This window comes from Procambarus clarkii, chromosome 30 (assembly GCF_040958095.1).
Source record: "Procambarus clarkii isolate CNS0578487 chromosome 30, FALCON_Pclarkii_2.0, whole genome shotgun sequence".
In the NCBI taxonomy this organism is placed as follows: Eukaryota; Metazoa; Arthropoda; class Malacostraca; order Decapoda; family Cambaridae; genus Procambarus; species Procambarus clarkii.
Genome location: NC_091179.1, coordinates 32,484,369 through 32,502,594, shown reverse-complemented (window position 1 = coordinate 32,502,594; position 18,226 = coordinate 32,484,369). Strand labels below are relative to the sequence as shown.

General features: G+C 44.8%; 1 protein-coding gene across 2 annotated transcripts; it reads right to left on the bottom strand.

The window, feature by feature from the left end:
- Nucleotides 1-5,676: 5,676 nt before the first annotated feature.
- Nucleotides 5,677-7,693, bottom strand: LOC123751380 (cerebellin-2). 2 transcript variants are annotated; one of them, XM_045733474.2, is made up of 5 exons: nucleotides 7,538-7,693; nucleotides 7,027-7,211; nucleotides 6,314-6,383; nucleotides 6,024-6,142; nucleotides 5,677-5,932 (listed from the first exon to the last, which is right to left on the bottom strand). In XM_045733474.2, exons 1-5 carry the CDS (start codon nucleotides 7,568-7,570, stop codon nucleotides 5,731-5,733), a joined length of 609 nt encoding a protein of 202 aa, XP_045589430.2. In that variant the 5' UTR covers nucleotides 7,571-7,693; the 3' UTR covers nucleotides 5,677-5,730. The 2 variants fall into 2 exon arrangements, with proteins under 2 accessions (XP_045589430.2, XP_069189713.1); XM_069333612.1 differs by having other exon boundaries at nucleotides 7,580-7,653.
- Between the last annotated feature and the right edge of the window lie 10,533 nt (nucleotides 7,694-18,226).

Below are 18,226 nucleotides of genomic sequence, written 5' to 3'. Positions count from 1 at the left end.
AGACTCAGTAAATACTGAGACGTGCACGGAGGGAGATGGCGAAGCATCTCATAATGAATACCATCGGGGCCCGCCGCCGTAGAACCGCAGAGGGCCAGGGCAGAACGAAGTTCAGAGAGAGAGAAGGGATCATTATAGGGAAGCTGAAGACGAGTGCAGAAATCTAAAGGACGAGACTCAAGGACAGGTTTACGAAGAAGGAAAGATCGGGGAAGATGAAGACCAGAGCTAACAGAAGAAAAGTGGGAACCCAGTACGGAAGCGACCTGCAACGGGTCCGCCACAAGAGTATCATGTAGGTGAAGGACCGGTGAAACATCGGGAACGAACTTACCTGCTATCTTGCGGATACGCTTCCAGATCTGGGCCAGAGGAGTTTCGGACGTAAATGTTGAGACTTAAGATGCCCAACATTCACGTTTTGCCGTACGGATGGCCCTACGGACCACTGCACTCGCTTTCCGAAAGAAAAGAAAAGAATCGGTCGTCTGCCTACGGCAGTGCCTCTTCCAGGCTCCACGTTTACAGCGGATAGCCCGAACACAGTCCGCATTCCACCAGGGAACACACTATCATGGACCCCGAGAGGAAGAGCGAGGAATAGAGCAGAGGGCAGCGTTGAAGACAGTGTCATGAAAAAGGAGGAGAGCGCGAGAGAGAGGCAGAAGGGAGAGGTCAGAGAGAGCAGCACTGAGGGTAAATAGGGTCCAGTCCGCCTTAGCAAACTGCCACCTAGGGAAAGAGAGGGAACGGCGAAAAGAGAAAAAGGAAACAAGGATGGGGAAATGATCACTTCCATGGAGGTCATCAAGAACCTGCCACGTGAAATCTAAGTAAAGAGAAGAAGAGCAGAGTGAAAGATCAAGACAAGAAAGGGTGCGAGTCCGAGAGTCCAAATGAGTGGGCTCACCAGAATTCAGAAGAGACAAGGAAGAAGAGAGGAGAAACGGCTCAAGAAGGCGATCCCGGGTATTCGTCAGAACGTCACCCCAAAGAGAATGACGACAATTGAAGTCACCCAGCAAGAGCACAGGCTCCGGCAAGGAGTCTAGGAGGTGTTTCAAATCAGGAAGAGAAAGCGGGACACTCAGGTGGAGATATATGGAACAAACTGTGTACCATTTCCCCACAAAGATACGAGCAGCAGAACAATGGAGAGGCGAAGGAAAAAGTAAAGGAACAAAGGGAACATCAGCACGGATCAAGAGAGCAGAAGAATTAGAAGCCCCAGCAACGGCTGGGGGGGGGGGAGAGAAAGGAATAGCCATGAAAACGACCAGGACGAGCACCAAGCATCGGCTCCTGGAGACAGACACAAAGGGGCGAAAACCGCGAAATCAGAAGCTGGAGTTCGAGGAAATTGGCGTAATAACCTCGAACGTTCCATTGAAGAATAGACATCGACGAGAAGAGAAAGGACAAAAACAGAGAACAAGGAAGACACAAAGGCGAAAGAGCAACAGAGCATGTTAAAGAATATCAGGGTCGGGATCAGGGTCAGCAAAGTCAGGGTTAGGGGGCATGGGTAAACTGAGCAAAGACGGAGGGAAGGAGGCGGGAGAACAGACCAGATGTGCGCGGGCGGGGTCCGGAGGAGGAAGAGGAGACAACGGAGGGGAGCAGGCAAGGACAGCAGCAGGAAGAGGGGGGGTAGAAAGAGGGGAGCGCACCTCAGCAAGGGCAGCAACCGAGAGGGAAGCGGGGGCTAAAGAAACCTCCATAGCAGGAACAGGGGGGCGCAACCACCGAAATTAGGAGGGGAAGGAGCGAGAGAGGCAGAAGTAGGGGCCGAGGAAGAAAGCGAAACCTTCTTACCCGCCGGGGAGGAGGAAAGAGAGGAGCCAGGCATACGCTTCTGACTTTAAGAGACAGGTGTCCCAGCAACCACGTACTGGGCAACGGATTCTAGCGTCTCAACAAGAGAAGTTGAACGAGAGCACACATGACGGCCGTTTGGAGAGCAATGGACATCAGCCCGCACCGACAGGCGGCGGGGTGAGTCAAGAGACGGAGGGGAAGGATGGGAAGGAGGAACGGAGGGCGACGAGGAAGAAGACACAGGAGACAAGACAGACCGGGTAGAAAGAAGGGGAACCCCAGACAGAGGACCAGGAGGTGGATCCTTCGGGAGAGAACCCAAAGGAACAGAGGAGGGGGCAGTGGGCGTATCAGGGTCCAAGGCCCGGAAACGGTTGTGAGTCTGAGGAAGGTGGGAAGGACGAGGAGAGGAAGAGCGCAACACGCGAGCATAAGAGATATTAGCATAAGAGATATTAGCATAAGGCGGGAGCCGGCGAACCTGACATCTCACCTCAGGAAAAGAAAAACGCTCTCGGTGCTTCAAGTTGAGGACGGCTGCCTCAAGCTTGTAATGGACACACGCACGGGAGAAGGTAGGATGGGCCTCACCACAGTTGAGGCAACGAGCCTGGGGAGAAGTGCACTCCGACTTAGAGTGACCTTCGCCACCACACAAAGGACAGAGAGAGACAGTCCTGGAGCAGCGGAGGGCACCATGTCCAAACCTCCAGCACTTGTTGCAGAGCCGAGGAGAAGGAATGTACTCCTGGACAGAGAACCTGGCACCAGCAAGAATGACAGAGGGTGGAAGGGTCCTACCATCAAAGGTAATCTTCACAACCCGGAGGGGTTGACGGCGACTACCACGAGGGGGACGAGTAAACGTGTCCACCTGGAGAATAGAATGGCCCTGGGCAGCAAGGATATGTCGAATATCGTCGTGGCAGTCGCGCAGGTCCCGAACACCGGTCGCAACATGGGGCGGGATCAGAATAGTGCCAACACTGGCATTCAACTGAGCGTTCTTCGAGCCCCGAACAGGGGTCTCGCCAAGGCAGGATAAGGCAGCCAAGCGGGAAGCAGCATCCTGAGAAGGAGCAGCAACGACACGTGTACCGAGACGAGTGGGGTTAAAAGTAATGGAGGCATCTACGGAATCAACGAGATGCCGATGGAGGAAGAAATCGTCAGGAGGCGCAGAATCAAGAGGGAGATCAAAATATTTGGCCCACGAAGCGGGACCAAACAAGGCTTGATAGGTAGCAGAACTGGAAGGAATCGAGCGAGGGCGGCCGTGACGAGGACGGCGTTGAGAACCCCCAGAGAGAGGGGTTAAAAGGTGCAGTAGTTACAACTAGAGATGGAGCCACGCCAGGGGACGAGGTAGTCACCACTGGGGGCTTGAGGCTCGACCCAACCACAGAGGAGGGAGGGGAGCCAGGGGAAGGAGTCAGAGAGGCCAAAGGAGGAGCAAGGTCGGGGCCCAATGCAGCGGAGGCTACAGAGCCCAGTCTTCCAACACGGACCGACTCGGGGGCTTGGTCGCCCACCCCACGAGCCTGAGAAGGTAAAGCAGAAACCGTCGAAACAGGGGTTATCATCATTACAAAAAAGGAAAATTCATTCACGAATGTGCCCCCACACCCACCATGGAGCCACAATTAGAGGCAGGACACCCAACAAGAAGCTATCGCCGATCTTGCCGGGGCCTCCTAGGGGTGCGTCGTGAGTATACGCCCCACAAACGCCACCTTAAGAACCGACAGTTCGTCGAGATCGGGTTCAGTGACGAAAGGGGGATTGACAATAAAAGGTTCCCCTCGCTCTCGACGTGGGGTACTACAGTTCTACAGGTGCAAGAGTACCAGAACAAGCAAAAGGTCGGCAGGAAACGGCAAGCAGATAGGAGAAGAGGGGGGAGAAAAACGAAACAGAAGGAAAAGGAAAAGATGCTCAGCAGAATTGGAGAGGACGGCAGCAGGAGCACAAGGCTAGATCCACCACCCAAGTAACTGATGTACCAAGATTATTATTGTTTCCTCTTCTCGTTCCTATCAAAGGGCACTAGCAGTAAGCCGGAATCCTAATATATGACAATATATAAATGTTTCATCTGATATAGCTATTAGATAAGGACAATGCTTAATTACCTGGGTTGAGTCGTTTGTTTGTGTGCTAACCGGAAATAATTATATCTACATAACATTACTGGCCAATAATGACTGATAAAATCTCGGAAAGACACTTCCATTGTGGTTGTTAATGATAGAAGCACTAATTTGATCTCGATAACACTTCGTCCTAGAGAATTATAGGAGCTTAATTTGCTCCAACGACTCTGGTCTTAATGGCTGACCTCCCTCACCACTGACGCTCCTGGCTCTCTTTGTCCAGATGTGGTAGAAGGGTCACATTTACTCTTATTTTGATACTGATAATTAAGTTAATTCAAATGAGATGTTTTAATGATATTATAAGTTCAAAGACTACTGTATTAAGAATAATTCCCAACAGAATAGCTGGTGAATTTATAGCACTGTGGCAATGATATCCCGTTTTCTATTGATTAAAAATTCCACTACAAGCTACATTTTCTATGATTTAAAATGTGTATACAACAAGAACAATATTATCTGCCTATTGTATTTAATATTAGTAAATGTTTCGGATTTTCCGACACTATCCGCTCCAAAAGAGGTACAGGACAACACCTGAAGGAGGGTAAGGGGCTTAGAGCATTCAACTTTGAGGTAAGAGATATGGGGCGATCAAGACAAACGAGTGTCAAATCAACCCCAAAAGCCTAGAGGCCTTGTACACAATGGGGTGACCATAAAGCAACAAAGGACAAAGAACGACATGCTTCCAAGTAAAAGTCATAACACAAGTCTTAGACGTAGAGAACCTGAAGCCATGATCGGTGGCTCAAGACGACACGGCATGAATTGCAATTTGAAGCCATGGTTTTAGGAGAGGCGAATCACCCCAGCAGTAAAGGGTACGATCGTCAGCAGAGAAGACACCAGAATTAAGAAAGGAAAAGAAAGTTGGGACAGAATATGATATCGCCAGGTGGTGTCTTGAGCCTTTTCCAGGTCAAAAGGGACGGCAACAACGGAGGTCTTCGCAGCAAGTAAGCAATATGATTGTAGACCTCCAAGTTCCATCAGGATATCTGTTGTGCTGCGGCACTTGCGGGAACCAAAATGAGAAGGGAAGGGGAGGTGATAATGTTCCAAGAACCACATCAGACGAACGTTAACCATACGTTCAAATAGTTTGCAGACAACTAGACAGGGCAATAGAGCGAAAGTCCTTAAGGGATCTCCCCACCCCCCCTTTTAGCTCTTCATCTGTGTGTTGCGTTTTGTTTTCCATGTTCTGTTTTCCATGTTCTAATTCACATGTCATTTTTTTTCCCATTTGTTATACTTTGCGTGTTTTAGTGTGCAACTTTTTGGCACGCCTCTACTGGGTGGATTTGGTTTTCTTCAGGCGTGTGGCATATGAAATTTTTCTTAATGCACTTAAACTTTTTCTATTCCGTTTTAGTGGTTCTCACCCCGTTTTGTTTTGGCGATTTGCTCACCTTTGGTGCCCTTATTTTATTCTGTTTAATAAAAAAATGGACTTTCGATAGTTATTAGAACGTTATAACTTTATTAATTACCAGGAATATTATACATTATGCTTTTTAGGACAAATTATGACCAGGATGCCTTCAAGTTATGACAAAATCGCAAGTCTAGAACCAATACCAGATTAGTTTCAATTCCTAGGTACATAATATTAAGAAATATAGGCTGCCAGTAACCCAGGTAGTAGGGATGTTACGTACCAGCTTTAAGCCATTAGTTATTAAATCTAAATACAGCAGATATGCACTTTTTTATTGGAAGACAAAGACAGCAAGATTTTATCTAGTGTTATTTATACATGGAAGAGTAGGAAGCCGGAGAAGGTCGTGTAAGCTTCGTTAGCCGGGTGTTCATAGATGCCGCCCTGTTGCAGCACGAGGGATATCTTTTCGCCGCGACGCAACACCAGGAATACAGAGTTAGACCCGTGTTCGAAGGTTGGCCTAGTACCGTAGGCAGTCACCTGATACTCTCCATTTCTCGTCAAGGCCATTCTAAAAGGAGGATAAATGAAGCTCTAGTGCGAATTTTATATGCATAGAGGACTAGCCCCCCCCCCTCCCCATGCTCCCTGTAGTAACTTACGTAAAGTCGCTGTTTCTTGCACCTATTGCATGAAAAATAAAAAAGTAGCCACCATCATATGGAGTCGTGAATTCGCTGGTAGCGGGGTCCCATCCGCTGCCAACATTTGACAAGACGTCCTAGAGGAGAGAAGGGACAAAAAAATTCCTTTTATTATGAGAATCTTATTACTTACACCTATATATTACACTAATGTAGTATATCCTAGTTAAGGGAATAAATTTATAGACCAGGTTTTCATGAACCTTTATTCTACCCGAGTAAGTTCATTCATCTATTATTGTACTTGCCAGAAAGTGAACGTGGGCCACAGCGTTGAGACTTTCAGTAGCCTTCCTCACACTAAAGGCCACGTTCTGGCTAATAAAGAAAAAAATTATTAGTACTTTTCTATCGAGTTCCAGGCGTGTAAGGACCGATTCATTGCCACGTACGAGTATGCAACACTTCATTTCATTAGAAGAACTAATAGCAAGAGTCCTGCCTGACTTTTGGGAAAATCTCAAATTCAGGAGTGCGTTTGAATCTTTTATCTAATTGTGAAACTGTAGTTGTGACGTCTTTGACAAGAGACCAATAGCTAATTACACATTGATATGGGGAGAAAAGACACTGGTACCACAACACTCTTTCCATAATTTGGCATTACGAACAGGATAAACCAAAAACCACTGGTAAGAACATTCTTAAGAATGTAAGAACATTAAGAGAATCAAGAGGAAGCTAAAGGATTAGATACAAGAGTTACCGTGATCGAACCAAGGTGATCTAATTTTGAGTGGTGGTAGAGACCAGTACAAAGTGCCTAGTCTGGAACAATTTAATGTTTCAGTGGTTCACCAACCTCTCCCCCCAAAATACAAACGCCACACTACATATCCACTGGTAGAAAGTTCAATTTTATTCAAGGGTTATAATAACCCAACAATAATCAACTAATTTAATAAGACTGTCCAAGACCATTTGTACAAGATAATTTTATGAAACCAGTTAGACAACTTACGATAATGTTGGAAGAGGTGGGAACTGTGGCGGGATAAGTTGTCTGGCCGTCACTAGGCGGGGAACTTCCGGGTCCGTAGAGTTGTCAATCTTTGTTACATTAACAGGAGTAGGAGAAATTTCCCGCGCCGTTGCCACAGTAACGGTAATAGCCAAAACGGCCAACATGCTAATTTTGTTCTGCATCTGGTGAAGTAGATACGAAAAATAATAAGTTTAAGAATTTTTATAGGGAATTCAGACTAAACAAGCGAATGTTATGTTCTCCGAGTCATGGAGCTCAAAAAGGGAGAGCTGTCAAAAATAAGACTACAGAACCCTCTTTAGTTAAGCAGAAACAAAATGTAATCATATTACGTATCTCTAAAATTGAGAAAATTAATTTTTGTACAAAAATTTATTAAAGCACATCTATTTAAAAATAAATAATACGCTCGTGCATATTCAAAATTAATGGAAATAAAAATAACTGCTACACGTTACAACAATTTGTATAAAAATATCCAACTCGCCTTGAAGACTACACGAGCTCTCGCAATCACCATGCAACTTACGTCCTACCAACACCAGGGCACACTTGTGACTGACCAACGTTCTGGACTGTTACTATACGTAAACTCATATCAACTCCTCAATACTTTAAAGTATAGGAAAGGTGAAGCAAACATAATGTGAGTTGCCAACAAATAATAACATAAAAGTGCCATCTGTTGAGTACAATAGACACTAGGAAAACATTTCCCGTCATGCATCAGGGAACAACAGTTATCTATCCTCATGGTAAGCAATTTTGAGCAATAATTGATTTATTGTAATCCATAAGATTAAAAGTCAATAAAACACTCTCCGGATGCTTGTAGAACTGTATATATATAATGCTCGACCAGCTGCCTCCCAACTTCACTGGCAGCTGTCGTAGAGTTCACATATAATAACAAAGTCACTGTTTCTCCTAATGTAGGGGATATCACAGCACTTCTTACAAGGAAGTAAAACAAGTGCAATATGCCGTGGCACTTATAATAATTCCTAAGATGCTGCAAGTGGAAAAGTGTTTACGATGTATGAATGCTCAGACCTGCAGCGTCAGGCGTGCTTAGACTCCAACCAAGCTGCCCTAAACGACGAGGATCACGCAAGAGTGTGTGGAACTATTAGGCCGACACAACAACTACAAACTACATTAGGCCGAATATAACTTGAAAGAATTTCCAATTTTAATATTTAATGAGTAAAAGTATGTGAACTACTTCTTGTCAACAAGGTTGTTTAGAAAGTGGATGCACCGTCATTTTCAAGCAATGTAAGCACACAAAATGAACACAAAACACAAAATAAAATAAAGAAATTTCTTTAATTTAATTGTTTTTTAACGATCTTGTAGAGCAGATTATTAACACAGCAAATAAACATAATCGATCCCCGCAGCAAGACGGACCTTTATATGAAGGAAAATGACTCTGAGAGAGGTAATACGCTTCCATTATGTCTAATATCATCCAATAATACCTTGACTGCATCCAAGAAGTTCCTTCCTCCCGGTGTTCCTCATGAATGCCTCACCATCGCCCTCATGGAGGCTGGCACCACTGAGTGGGGACTGATAAATTTTCAGAGAGTGCTGCCTTCTGCCGTTGAAGGTCATTAGGGAGTCGTGAATTTGCTCATAAAGCTGCAGGCTGTAAGAATTAATGGGTTATAAAGGGTTATAAAGCTCCGATCATGGAGATAGTTCGTGCCGGTGTTGAATGGCCTCGTCCAGGTGTTACTAAGCCCATATTTACACTTACACTTGCACTTACACATGCACTTGCACTTATACTTAAACTTACACTTGCACTTACACTCACACTTACACTTACACTTACACTTGCGCTTACACTTGCACTTACACTTACACTTACATTTACACTTACATTTACACTTACACTTGCACTTACACTTTCACTTATGCTTACACTTGCACTTACACTTGCACCTACACTTACAAATATCCTCGTAAATGCTCACCTGGCCGGCCCACTGTGAGGCGCCGGTCGGGAAATCATTTAAGTGCAACGAATGGACGGAGTTATACACAAGTAAGGCAACGGTTCCTATTTTGTTTTAATATTTTACGGCACTCGTTGTCTTCCAACAACTGCGCGCATTGTCTGCGTAGCCCAGACCTTCTGATTTGCCACGACATGCACAATAGAAAATACTAATCTAACCAGAAACGTACGAACGTATTCAACCCATTATCCTGTATGTTTGTTTATCTCTCTCTCTCTCTCTCTCTCTCTCTCTCTCTCTCTCTCTCTCTCTCTCTCTCTCTCTCTCTCTCTCTCTCTCTCTCTCTCTCTCTCTCTCTCTCTCTCTCTCTCTCTCTCTCTCTCTCTCCCTCTCTCTCTCTCTCTCTCTCTCTCTCTCTCTCTCTCTCTCTCTCTCTCTCTCTCTCTCTCTTTAGACTAAGTAGACTAAGACTAGGATTCATTAGGGATGTCTAGTGACGAACCTAGTGAAACTGCAAGCAAGAGATGTTATCTTACCGCAGCTCATCTGAAGCCTACACTTAGAAACTCATATATTTTATGAGAATATACTTTGAAGCTAACACATAGGGAACTATCATATAAGGAGCAAGTTGAAACCTACTCCTAGAGGCCCATTTATATCATGAGCCTGTTATATGCATCAGTAGGAATAGCCTTTATTCATTAAAAAACCTTAGGTAACAATCATATAAGGAACAGGACGAGCTTGTAGCCAACTGTGTGCCAGAGTCTTCATGTGAACAGTTGACCTGATCTCCCGTGTATCAACCTGTTGAGCGAATAAGTTCCAGATGCGAGTAAGCCTCGGAATGAATGAACGCTGATGGAGTGATGTTCTTGAGAATGGCACTTCAAGCATGAGACTGTTGAAGGTTGAGAGCCTAGTGTTACGAGTGGGAACTACTGGTACTCCACGGAGTTGGGCGCATGTTGTCAAGAAAATGAGAGCTGCGCCGTAGAACTGTAAGTTTCCTGGCTGCCTTTTTAGCTAGGTTAAGCGGCTCTTCATTTTCATTGCCATTCTCTCTCTCTCTCTCTCTCTCTCTCTCTCTCTCTCTCTCTCTCTCTCTCTCTCTCTCTCTCTCTCTCTCTCTCTCTCTCTCTCTCTCTCTCTCTCTCTCTCTCTCTCTCTGTCTCTCTCTCTCTCTCTCTCTCTCTCTCTCTCTCTCTCTCTCTCTCTCTCTCTCTCTCTCTCTCTCTCTCTCTCTCTCTCTCTCTCTCTCTCTCTCTCTCTCTCTCTCTCTCTATTTTCACTGCTAGTGTATAGGGTCATTTTACATATATTTTATACATTTATACATTGAAAGCTGTTCCTTTGCATTTCAGAATAAGTTCCTTCCACATGACACTGGTCATGTCTCTAGTTTAATGTTTATAAGTTCAAATATTATGTAACTGCCAATATTATTGCTTCATAGGTATTTACCTTCTCATTAGCTGCTTTGCTAATGAGAAGGAAGATTATAAAGAAAATTGATAAAGTTTGATTGTAATAATATGAAAACATAGAAAGTTAAGTTACATCATATAGTACAAGCAACTTCATATTACTCTCTTCTAAAATTTAACGACTGAAGTCATAAATCTCAGTACTTATATTTTTTACATTTACATAATAGTACTGTAATACAATACTGTTATGTACAGTATTACAATCATTTCTAATTTCTCAGCTCTTGCGGCAAGAATCTATAATCCTGGAATTTAATAACTGTTCTTATTTATATATGTGACCCCAATTTTCTACTGTTGTACAGCATATGCTTATTTTACTGTTTATAATCCAACTCTGATTTATGCAGAGAAATAATAGTTTAATAGTAATAATACTAGTAGGGAGCTTTTACTCACTAGCAGGGAGCATTGGCTCACTAGCAGGGAATTTTACTCACTAGCAGGGAGCATTGACTCAGTAGTAGGGAGCATTGACTCACTAGCAGGGAGCATTGACTCACTAGCAGGGAGCATTGACTCACTAGCAGGGAGCATTGACTCATTAGCAGGGAATATTTACTCGCTAGCAGAGAGCATTGACTCACTAGCAGGTAGCATTGACTCACGAGCAGGGAGCATTGACTCACTAGCAGGGAATATTTACTCACTAGCAGAGACCATTGACTCGCCAGCAGGGAACATTGACTCGCTAACAGAGAGCATTGACTCACTAACAGGGGGCACTGACTCACTAGCAGGGAGCATTGACTCACTAGCAGGGAGCATTGACTCACTAGCAGGGAGCATTGACTCACTAGCAGGGAATATTTACTCACTAGCAAAGACCATTGACTCGCTAGCAGGGAGCATTGACTCGCTAGCAGAGAGCATTGACTCACACTAGCAGGGAGTATTGACTCGCTAGCAGGGAATATTTACTCACTAGCAAAGACCATTGACTCGCTAGCAGGGAGTATAACTCACTAGCAGGAAACATTGACTCACTAGCAGGAAATATTGACTTGCTAGCAGAAGCATTGACTCACTAGCAGGGAGCATTGACTCACTACCAGGCGGTATCAAGTTACTGGGATGGATTATAGATTCAAATGAAAAATATTTCTCACAGGGTTGTAATTAATCTCAAAGAAAACCAAGCAGGACAAAATTAGTTTTAAAATTTTAAATATTCAGTATACTGTTTCTCTATTGCAAACCATACTTTAACTTTCAGTAGTGTGACAATAGTTTGCCGGTTATATATGGGCAGCCTGCACCGTCTGTTGATTTTGCTAATTTATTATGCATCCTCAAATGTCAGAGAGACACGTAATGGGCTCAGTAACTGAACCATAAATTCATTTAGCTTTGTAAGTTACAATCTGATAAGATACTTACACAGTTAATGTGGAAGTAAATCAATTGTCCTTGGCAGCAAAATTGATTCAAGAACTGGACCACAATAGTCTATAAACAGAGCGACTTACATATGTGGTGAGCAAGTTACATATTTACTAATGTTCAATAGTGTATAATAGGAAATAATGACAAAACCAAATGCATATTGTTTTGTTAAAAAATAAAAACAAATAACTTAGAATACTATCTGGCAATGCTAAAACATCATTAATATTTTTATTATACAGTAGTTTAAAAATAATACTTTTAACCCTTCTTATAAAGGGATTATAAAAAAAAAATATTTACCTTATGTTATATTATAAGCAAATGGCTCGGTTAATGGAGCTGAAGTCTTTAACTAAATAAATTATTATTACAGACTTTTATAAACTAAGTAAACATTAGTAATATAAACGCGTCTAGCCTACTCATAGGGGAGCCTGTGGCTGAGTGGTCAGCTGTAAGGATTCGTAGTCCTGTGGACAGGGGATCGATCCCCGGCGATGGCGGAAACAAATGGGTAGAGTTTCTTTCACCCTGATGCCCTGTTACCTAGCAGTAAATTGGTACCTGGGAGTTAGACAGCTGCTACGGGCTGTTTTCTGGGGATGTGCAACAAAAAAGGAGGCCTGGTCGAGGACCAGGACGCGGGAACGCTAAGCCCCGAAATCATCTCAAGATAATTCTCCCTCCCTCTCTCCCCCCCCCCCCCTTGCCTCCCTTCTTCTCTCTTTCTCTTTCTCCCAATTATTCGTTCTGTATCTAGAGGAGCCTGGGAAATGAAGTTCATTACCTGGAAGAACACTCGTTCTCTAACTGAAACTATTTTCTCTCATCCTTCAATCATTTGATCTCTCTAGCCAGGAGCAGGTTCTTTACCTGCCAATATTATTTTGTTCATATTTGTTCATATTTCATACAAATATTGATTCACTTTCAAGTCAGATGTTTATATTAGGACCAATTTATCTCGTTCCCTTCGATAACTGGTTCATCAGGTGTCATCATGCCCTTTAATACACGTTATTTCCCCCTAGTCTCTTGTTATTTTCCTCCAAATCGTCCTTATTTCCCTCCACGCTCCATTTATTTCCCCAATTTCACCTGTTCGTTAGCATCAATCATTCATACGTTACCAGTAACCACATGTTCGTTAGCATTTACCCTTCTCAATTTCTAAATACTCTTAAACTATTAATCATAAACTATTTACTAGGAAAAGTAACAATATTTCTAAACCATTCAATTGTGTAATTTTGTCTCTATATCTGCATATTATTATTATGTTTTTGCTGCAGATTTTTAGATAATTGAGAAGTTCTCTTTTTTTTAGAGCTATTGAGGAATATACTGGTGTTGCATATCACAGATATGCAACAAGGTTGCAACTAAGATCAAACCAATGTGCATTTTGATAGTTCACGCCCCTATTACTGTGTGCAGGAGAGGCGACCCATCTGCTCAGCTAACTCGTCGCACTTTTAACGTTAGTAAATAATTTAGAGCAACCTAATTATAACGTTATCAGTGCACCGGCCTCGGAAGGTTAGAAGGGTTGGCTGGGTTCGTCTATTCTTAGTTAGAAAGTATAACTAATAAAATAAGGAAAATAAGGAAGTGTACGGTTCTTGATCGAGAGAACGACCGGGTCCTCGATGTCGCTCCAATATGGGTTATTTTAATATTTTTGCGTCTCTCTCTCTGCTCTAGTCATCCCCTCTGCCTTCCCCTCAACCCCCCGTCACTCTACCCCTCGACAGATAGACAACCTCTCCCTCCTCTCTCTCCCCCTAGACAGACAACAAGACAGATTGGCGAGCTTTCTATTTTATATATAAATTGCAACTATATTTACCGGCAGAAAACCCTTTTTATGTACAAATGAGAACACACACAGATCACACTAACGTGATGCATCAAATGAACAAATCCACAAGGGCCGTGACGAGGATTCGAACCTGCGTCCGGGAGAGTCCCAGACACTGCCTTAATCGACTGAGCTACAACAGGGTTAAAAGGGTTGAAACCGAAGTTCTACTGAACTTACTGGATCCCGTAGCCTCTCCGAGGCACAAACCAGGCTTTTTTTCTTTTGGAGGGGGGGGGGGGTTACCAGGGTTGTGCAAAAGCCTGGTTTGAGCCTCGGAGAGGCTACGGGATCCAGTAAGTTCAGTAGAACTTAGGTTTCAACCCTTTTAACCCTGTCGTAGCTCAGTCGATTAAGCCAGTGTCTGGGATACTCCCGGACGCAGGATCGAATCCTTGTCACGGCCCTTGTGGATTTGTTCTTACAAATGAGAATTTAAAACAAATTATTTAGAAGATGGGGGAGGGGGGGGGGGGGGGGGTAATAAACAGTTAAATTAACTACATGGATACAATAGCTAAGTTCCCCCCCCCCCAATAGTGTTGGTCGGACTCGGCCGTCCTCAGAGGTCAATTACTCCACCGCTGGGTGCATGTGGCTGAGAGAACGTGACTACCGCCTGTCTTCAGTTTGCATGGGTTAACTTAAAAGAAAATGCAGAAATTATACTTAAAGATATGTGTGAAAAATTGAGTTGCGGGATATATACATCGCGAAGTATACCTCGCATCCCGGACATTATACCCTGAGAGCATATTTCAGTCCTTCATTATTCACGACTAGAGTATATTTGCTGTTTGTACAGTTAGCTAGTGACAGGGCCTTAAACCCCACCTGCGGGTATTAAACTTAAATTCTACACCAAACCAACAGGATTTAGTTCCAGTATTCTAAAATAGTACAATTATGTCCTCTCTTTGCCCAATAAAATGTATATTTTGCCAAAAATATTTACTGCTCCTTCTACTTTCTAGGCGCTAATGCAGCATTTAATGAAGCCCAGATCTCTGGAGATCAAACATGATGATAAATATGTCCCTAAACGTTCATAAAATACAAAAACATTGAGTGTGTGGGATTCTAACACAGTCCAGAGAACGCGGTACACAAGAGAGATTTTCATGATAAAAAAATTGTTAGAGATTCGGCCACACACGCGTGGGGCTCAAGGTTCGAGTCTCCTAGAGACCAGGTGAATGGAATGGGAGATTTATATCGTTGATATCTGTCACTTCCCGTTCCAGCGAAAGGATCCAAATGCTCCAAAAATATCAACAGAAGTACTCCCCCCCCCCGCATACCTACATCAGTCAGTTCCATACACCAGGAATGATAGAGCACAAATCTATTGTTAGTTTTGTCCCACCTGTACAAAATCTAACAACAGGTTTTGAGATAACAACAGGTTTTGAGATAACAACAGGTTTTGAGATAACAACTAGTAAAGTCATTCTTACAAAAAATATGCACCGATGTGTAAGGTGACTGAACAAATAATTGTTGAAAGTGTTGCATTTATTGCATTATCATTAATTTTCCACTAATGGCGAACACACAAGAGACAACTTCATCTGGGTTTAAGTTTAACCTCTAGAGTAAGGCCGCCCGATGTTGGCATGCTCCTAGTGTATGGCTGCCCCTTGTTTGTGTGCTCCTAGTGTATGGCTGCCCCTTGTTTGTGTGCTCCTAGTGTATGGCCGCCCCTTGTTTGTGTGCTCCTAGTGTATGGCTGCCCCTTGTTTGTGTGCTCCTAGTGTATGGCCGCCCCTTGTTTGTGTGCTCCTAGTGTATGGCCGCCCCTTGTTGGTGTGCTCCTAGTGTAAGGCCGCCCGATGTTGGCATGCTCCTAGTGTAAGGCCGCCCCTTGTTGGTGTGCTCCTAGTGTATGGCCGCCCGATGTTGGCATGCTCCTAGTGTATGGCTGCCCCTTGTTGGTGTGCTCCTAGTGTATGGCTGCCCCTTGTTTGTGTGCTCCTAGTGTATGGCTGCCCCTTGTTTGTGTGCTCCTAGTGTATGGCCGCCCCTTGTTGGTGTGCTCCTAGTGTATGGCTGCCCCTTGTTGGTGTGCTCCTAGTGTATGGCCGCCCCTTGTTGGTGTGCTCCTAGTGTATGGCTGCCCCTTGTTTGTGTGCTCCTCGTGTATGGCTGCCCCTTGTTGGTGTGCTCCTAGTGTATGGCCGCCCCTTGTTTGTGTGCTCCTAGTGTATGGCCGCCCCTTGTTTGTGTGCTCCTAGTGTATGGCCGCCCCTTGTTTGTGTGCTCCTAGTGTATGGCCGCCCCTTGTTTGTGTGCTCCTAGTGTATGGCCGCCCCTTGTTTGTGTGCTCCTAGTGTATGGCCGCCCCTTGTTTGTGTGCTCCTAGTGTATGGCCGCCCCTTGTTTGTGTGCTCCTAGTGTATGGCCGCCCCTTGTTTGTGTGCTCCTAGTGTATGGCCGCCCCTTGTTTGTGTGCTCCTATTGTATGGCCGCCCCTTGTTGGTGTGCTCCTAGTGTATGGCCGCCCCTTGTTGGTGTGCTCCTAGTGTATGGCCGCCCCTTGTTGGTGTGCTCCTAGTGTATGGCCGCCCATTGTTGGCATGCCTCCTAGTGTATGGTAGCCCGTTGTTGGTATGCCTCCTAGTGTAAGGCCGCCCATTGTTTGTATGCCTATTAGTGTATGGCCGTCCATTGTTGGCATGCCTCCTAGTGTATGCAGCCCGTGGTTGTTATGCCTCCTAGTGTATGGCCACCTATTGTTGGTATGCATTAAAGTGTATGGCCGCCTGTTGCTGGTATGCCTCCTATGCCTCTCAGGCTGTCACATGTGAGCAACAACCTCAGTCTATTATCTGTGAGCACGACTCTTAAGCAGTCACATATGTGACACGACTCTCAGGCTATCATCTGTAAGGCACCACTCTCGACCTGTCACATGTGAGGCACCACTCTCAGGCTGTCATATGTGCGGCACAACTCTCAGGCTGTCATATGTGCGGCACAACTCTCAGGCTGTCATATGTGAGGCACCACTCTCAGGCTGTCATATGTGAGGCACCACTCTCAGGCTGTCATATGTGCGGCACAACTCTCAGGCTGTCATATGTGCGGCACAACTCTCAGGCTGTCATATGTGCGGCACAACTCTCAGGCTGTCATATGTGAGGCACCACTCTCAGGCTGTCATATGTGCGGCACAATTCTCAGGCTATCATTTGTAAGGCACCACTCTCGACCTGTCACATGTGAGGCACCACTCTCAGGCTGTCTCATGTGAGTACCAATTTCAGGCAGTCATATGTGAGTACCACTCACAGGATGTCATATGTGAGTACCACTCACAGGATGTCATATGTGAGTACCACTCACAGGATGTCATATGTGAGTACCACTCACAGGATGTCATATGTGAGTACCACTCACAGGATGTCATATGTGAGTACCACTCACAGGATGTCATATGTGAGTACCACTCACAGGATGTCATATGTGAGTACCACTCACAGGATGTCATATGTGAGTACCACTCACAGGATGTCATATGTGAGTACCACTCACAGGATGTCATATGTGAGTACCACTCACAGGATGTCATATGTGAGTACCACTCACAGGATGTCATATGTGAGTACCACTCACAGGATGTCATATGTGAGTACCACTCACAGGATGTCATATGTGAGTACCACTCACAGGATGTCATATGTGAGTACCACTCACAGGATGTCATATGTGAGTACCACTCACAGGATGTCATATGTGCGGCACAACTCTCAGGTTGTCATATGTGCGGCACAACTCTCAGGTTGTCACATGTGAGCACCACTCTCAGGCTATCATCTGTAAGGCACCACTCTCGACCTGTCACATGTGAGGCACCACTCTAAGGCTGTCACATGTGAGGCACCACTCTTAGGCTATCATCTGTAAGGCACCACTCTCGACCTGTCACATGTGAGTTACCAGTCTCAGGCTGTCAGTTGTATGCACCACTCTCAGGCTGGCACATGTGTGGCACCACTCTCAGGCTGTCATATATGAGGCAACTCTCTGGGGCTGTCACATGTGGGGCACCACTCACAGTCTATCACATGTGGGGCAGCCATCTCTGGCTGTCATATGTGAGGCACCATTACCAGGTTGTCTTATGTGAGCACCACTCTCAGGCTGTCACTCGTGAGGCACCACTCTCAGGCTGTCACATGTGAGCACCACTCTCAGGCTGTCACATGTGAGTACACCTCCCGGGCAAGCCCATTTGTGCTGTCAGACTGAAGTCACATAATCGACAAGATAATGGTCCTGGACGGACCGAAACGTCATCGTCTCTTCACTTTCTAGTGTGGTTTGGTCAACTTTTTCAGCAACGTTATTGTGACTCCTCATCTGCAGACTGAAGTCAGATTATTGGTCGGCGGAGGTAATGTTGGGAGAGTGTCCTGACACACCTCTTCCAGGGACACAAGTGATCCTGGGGTAATGACTTG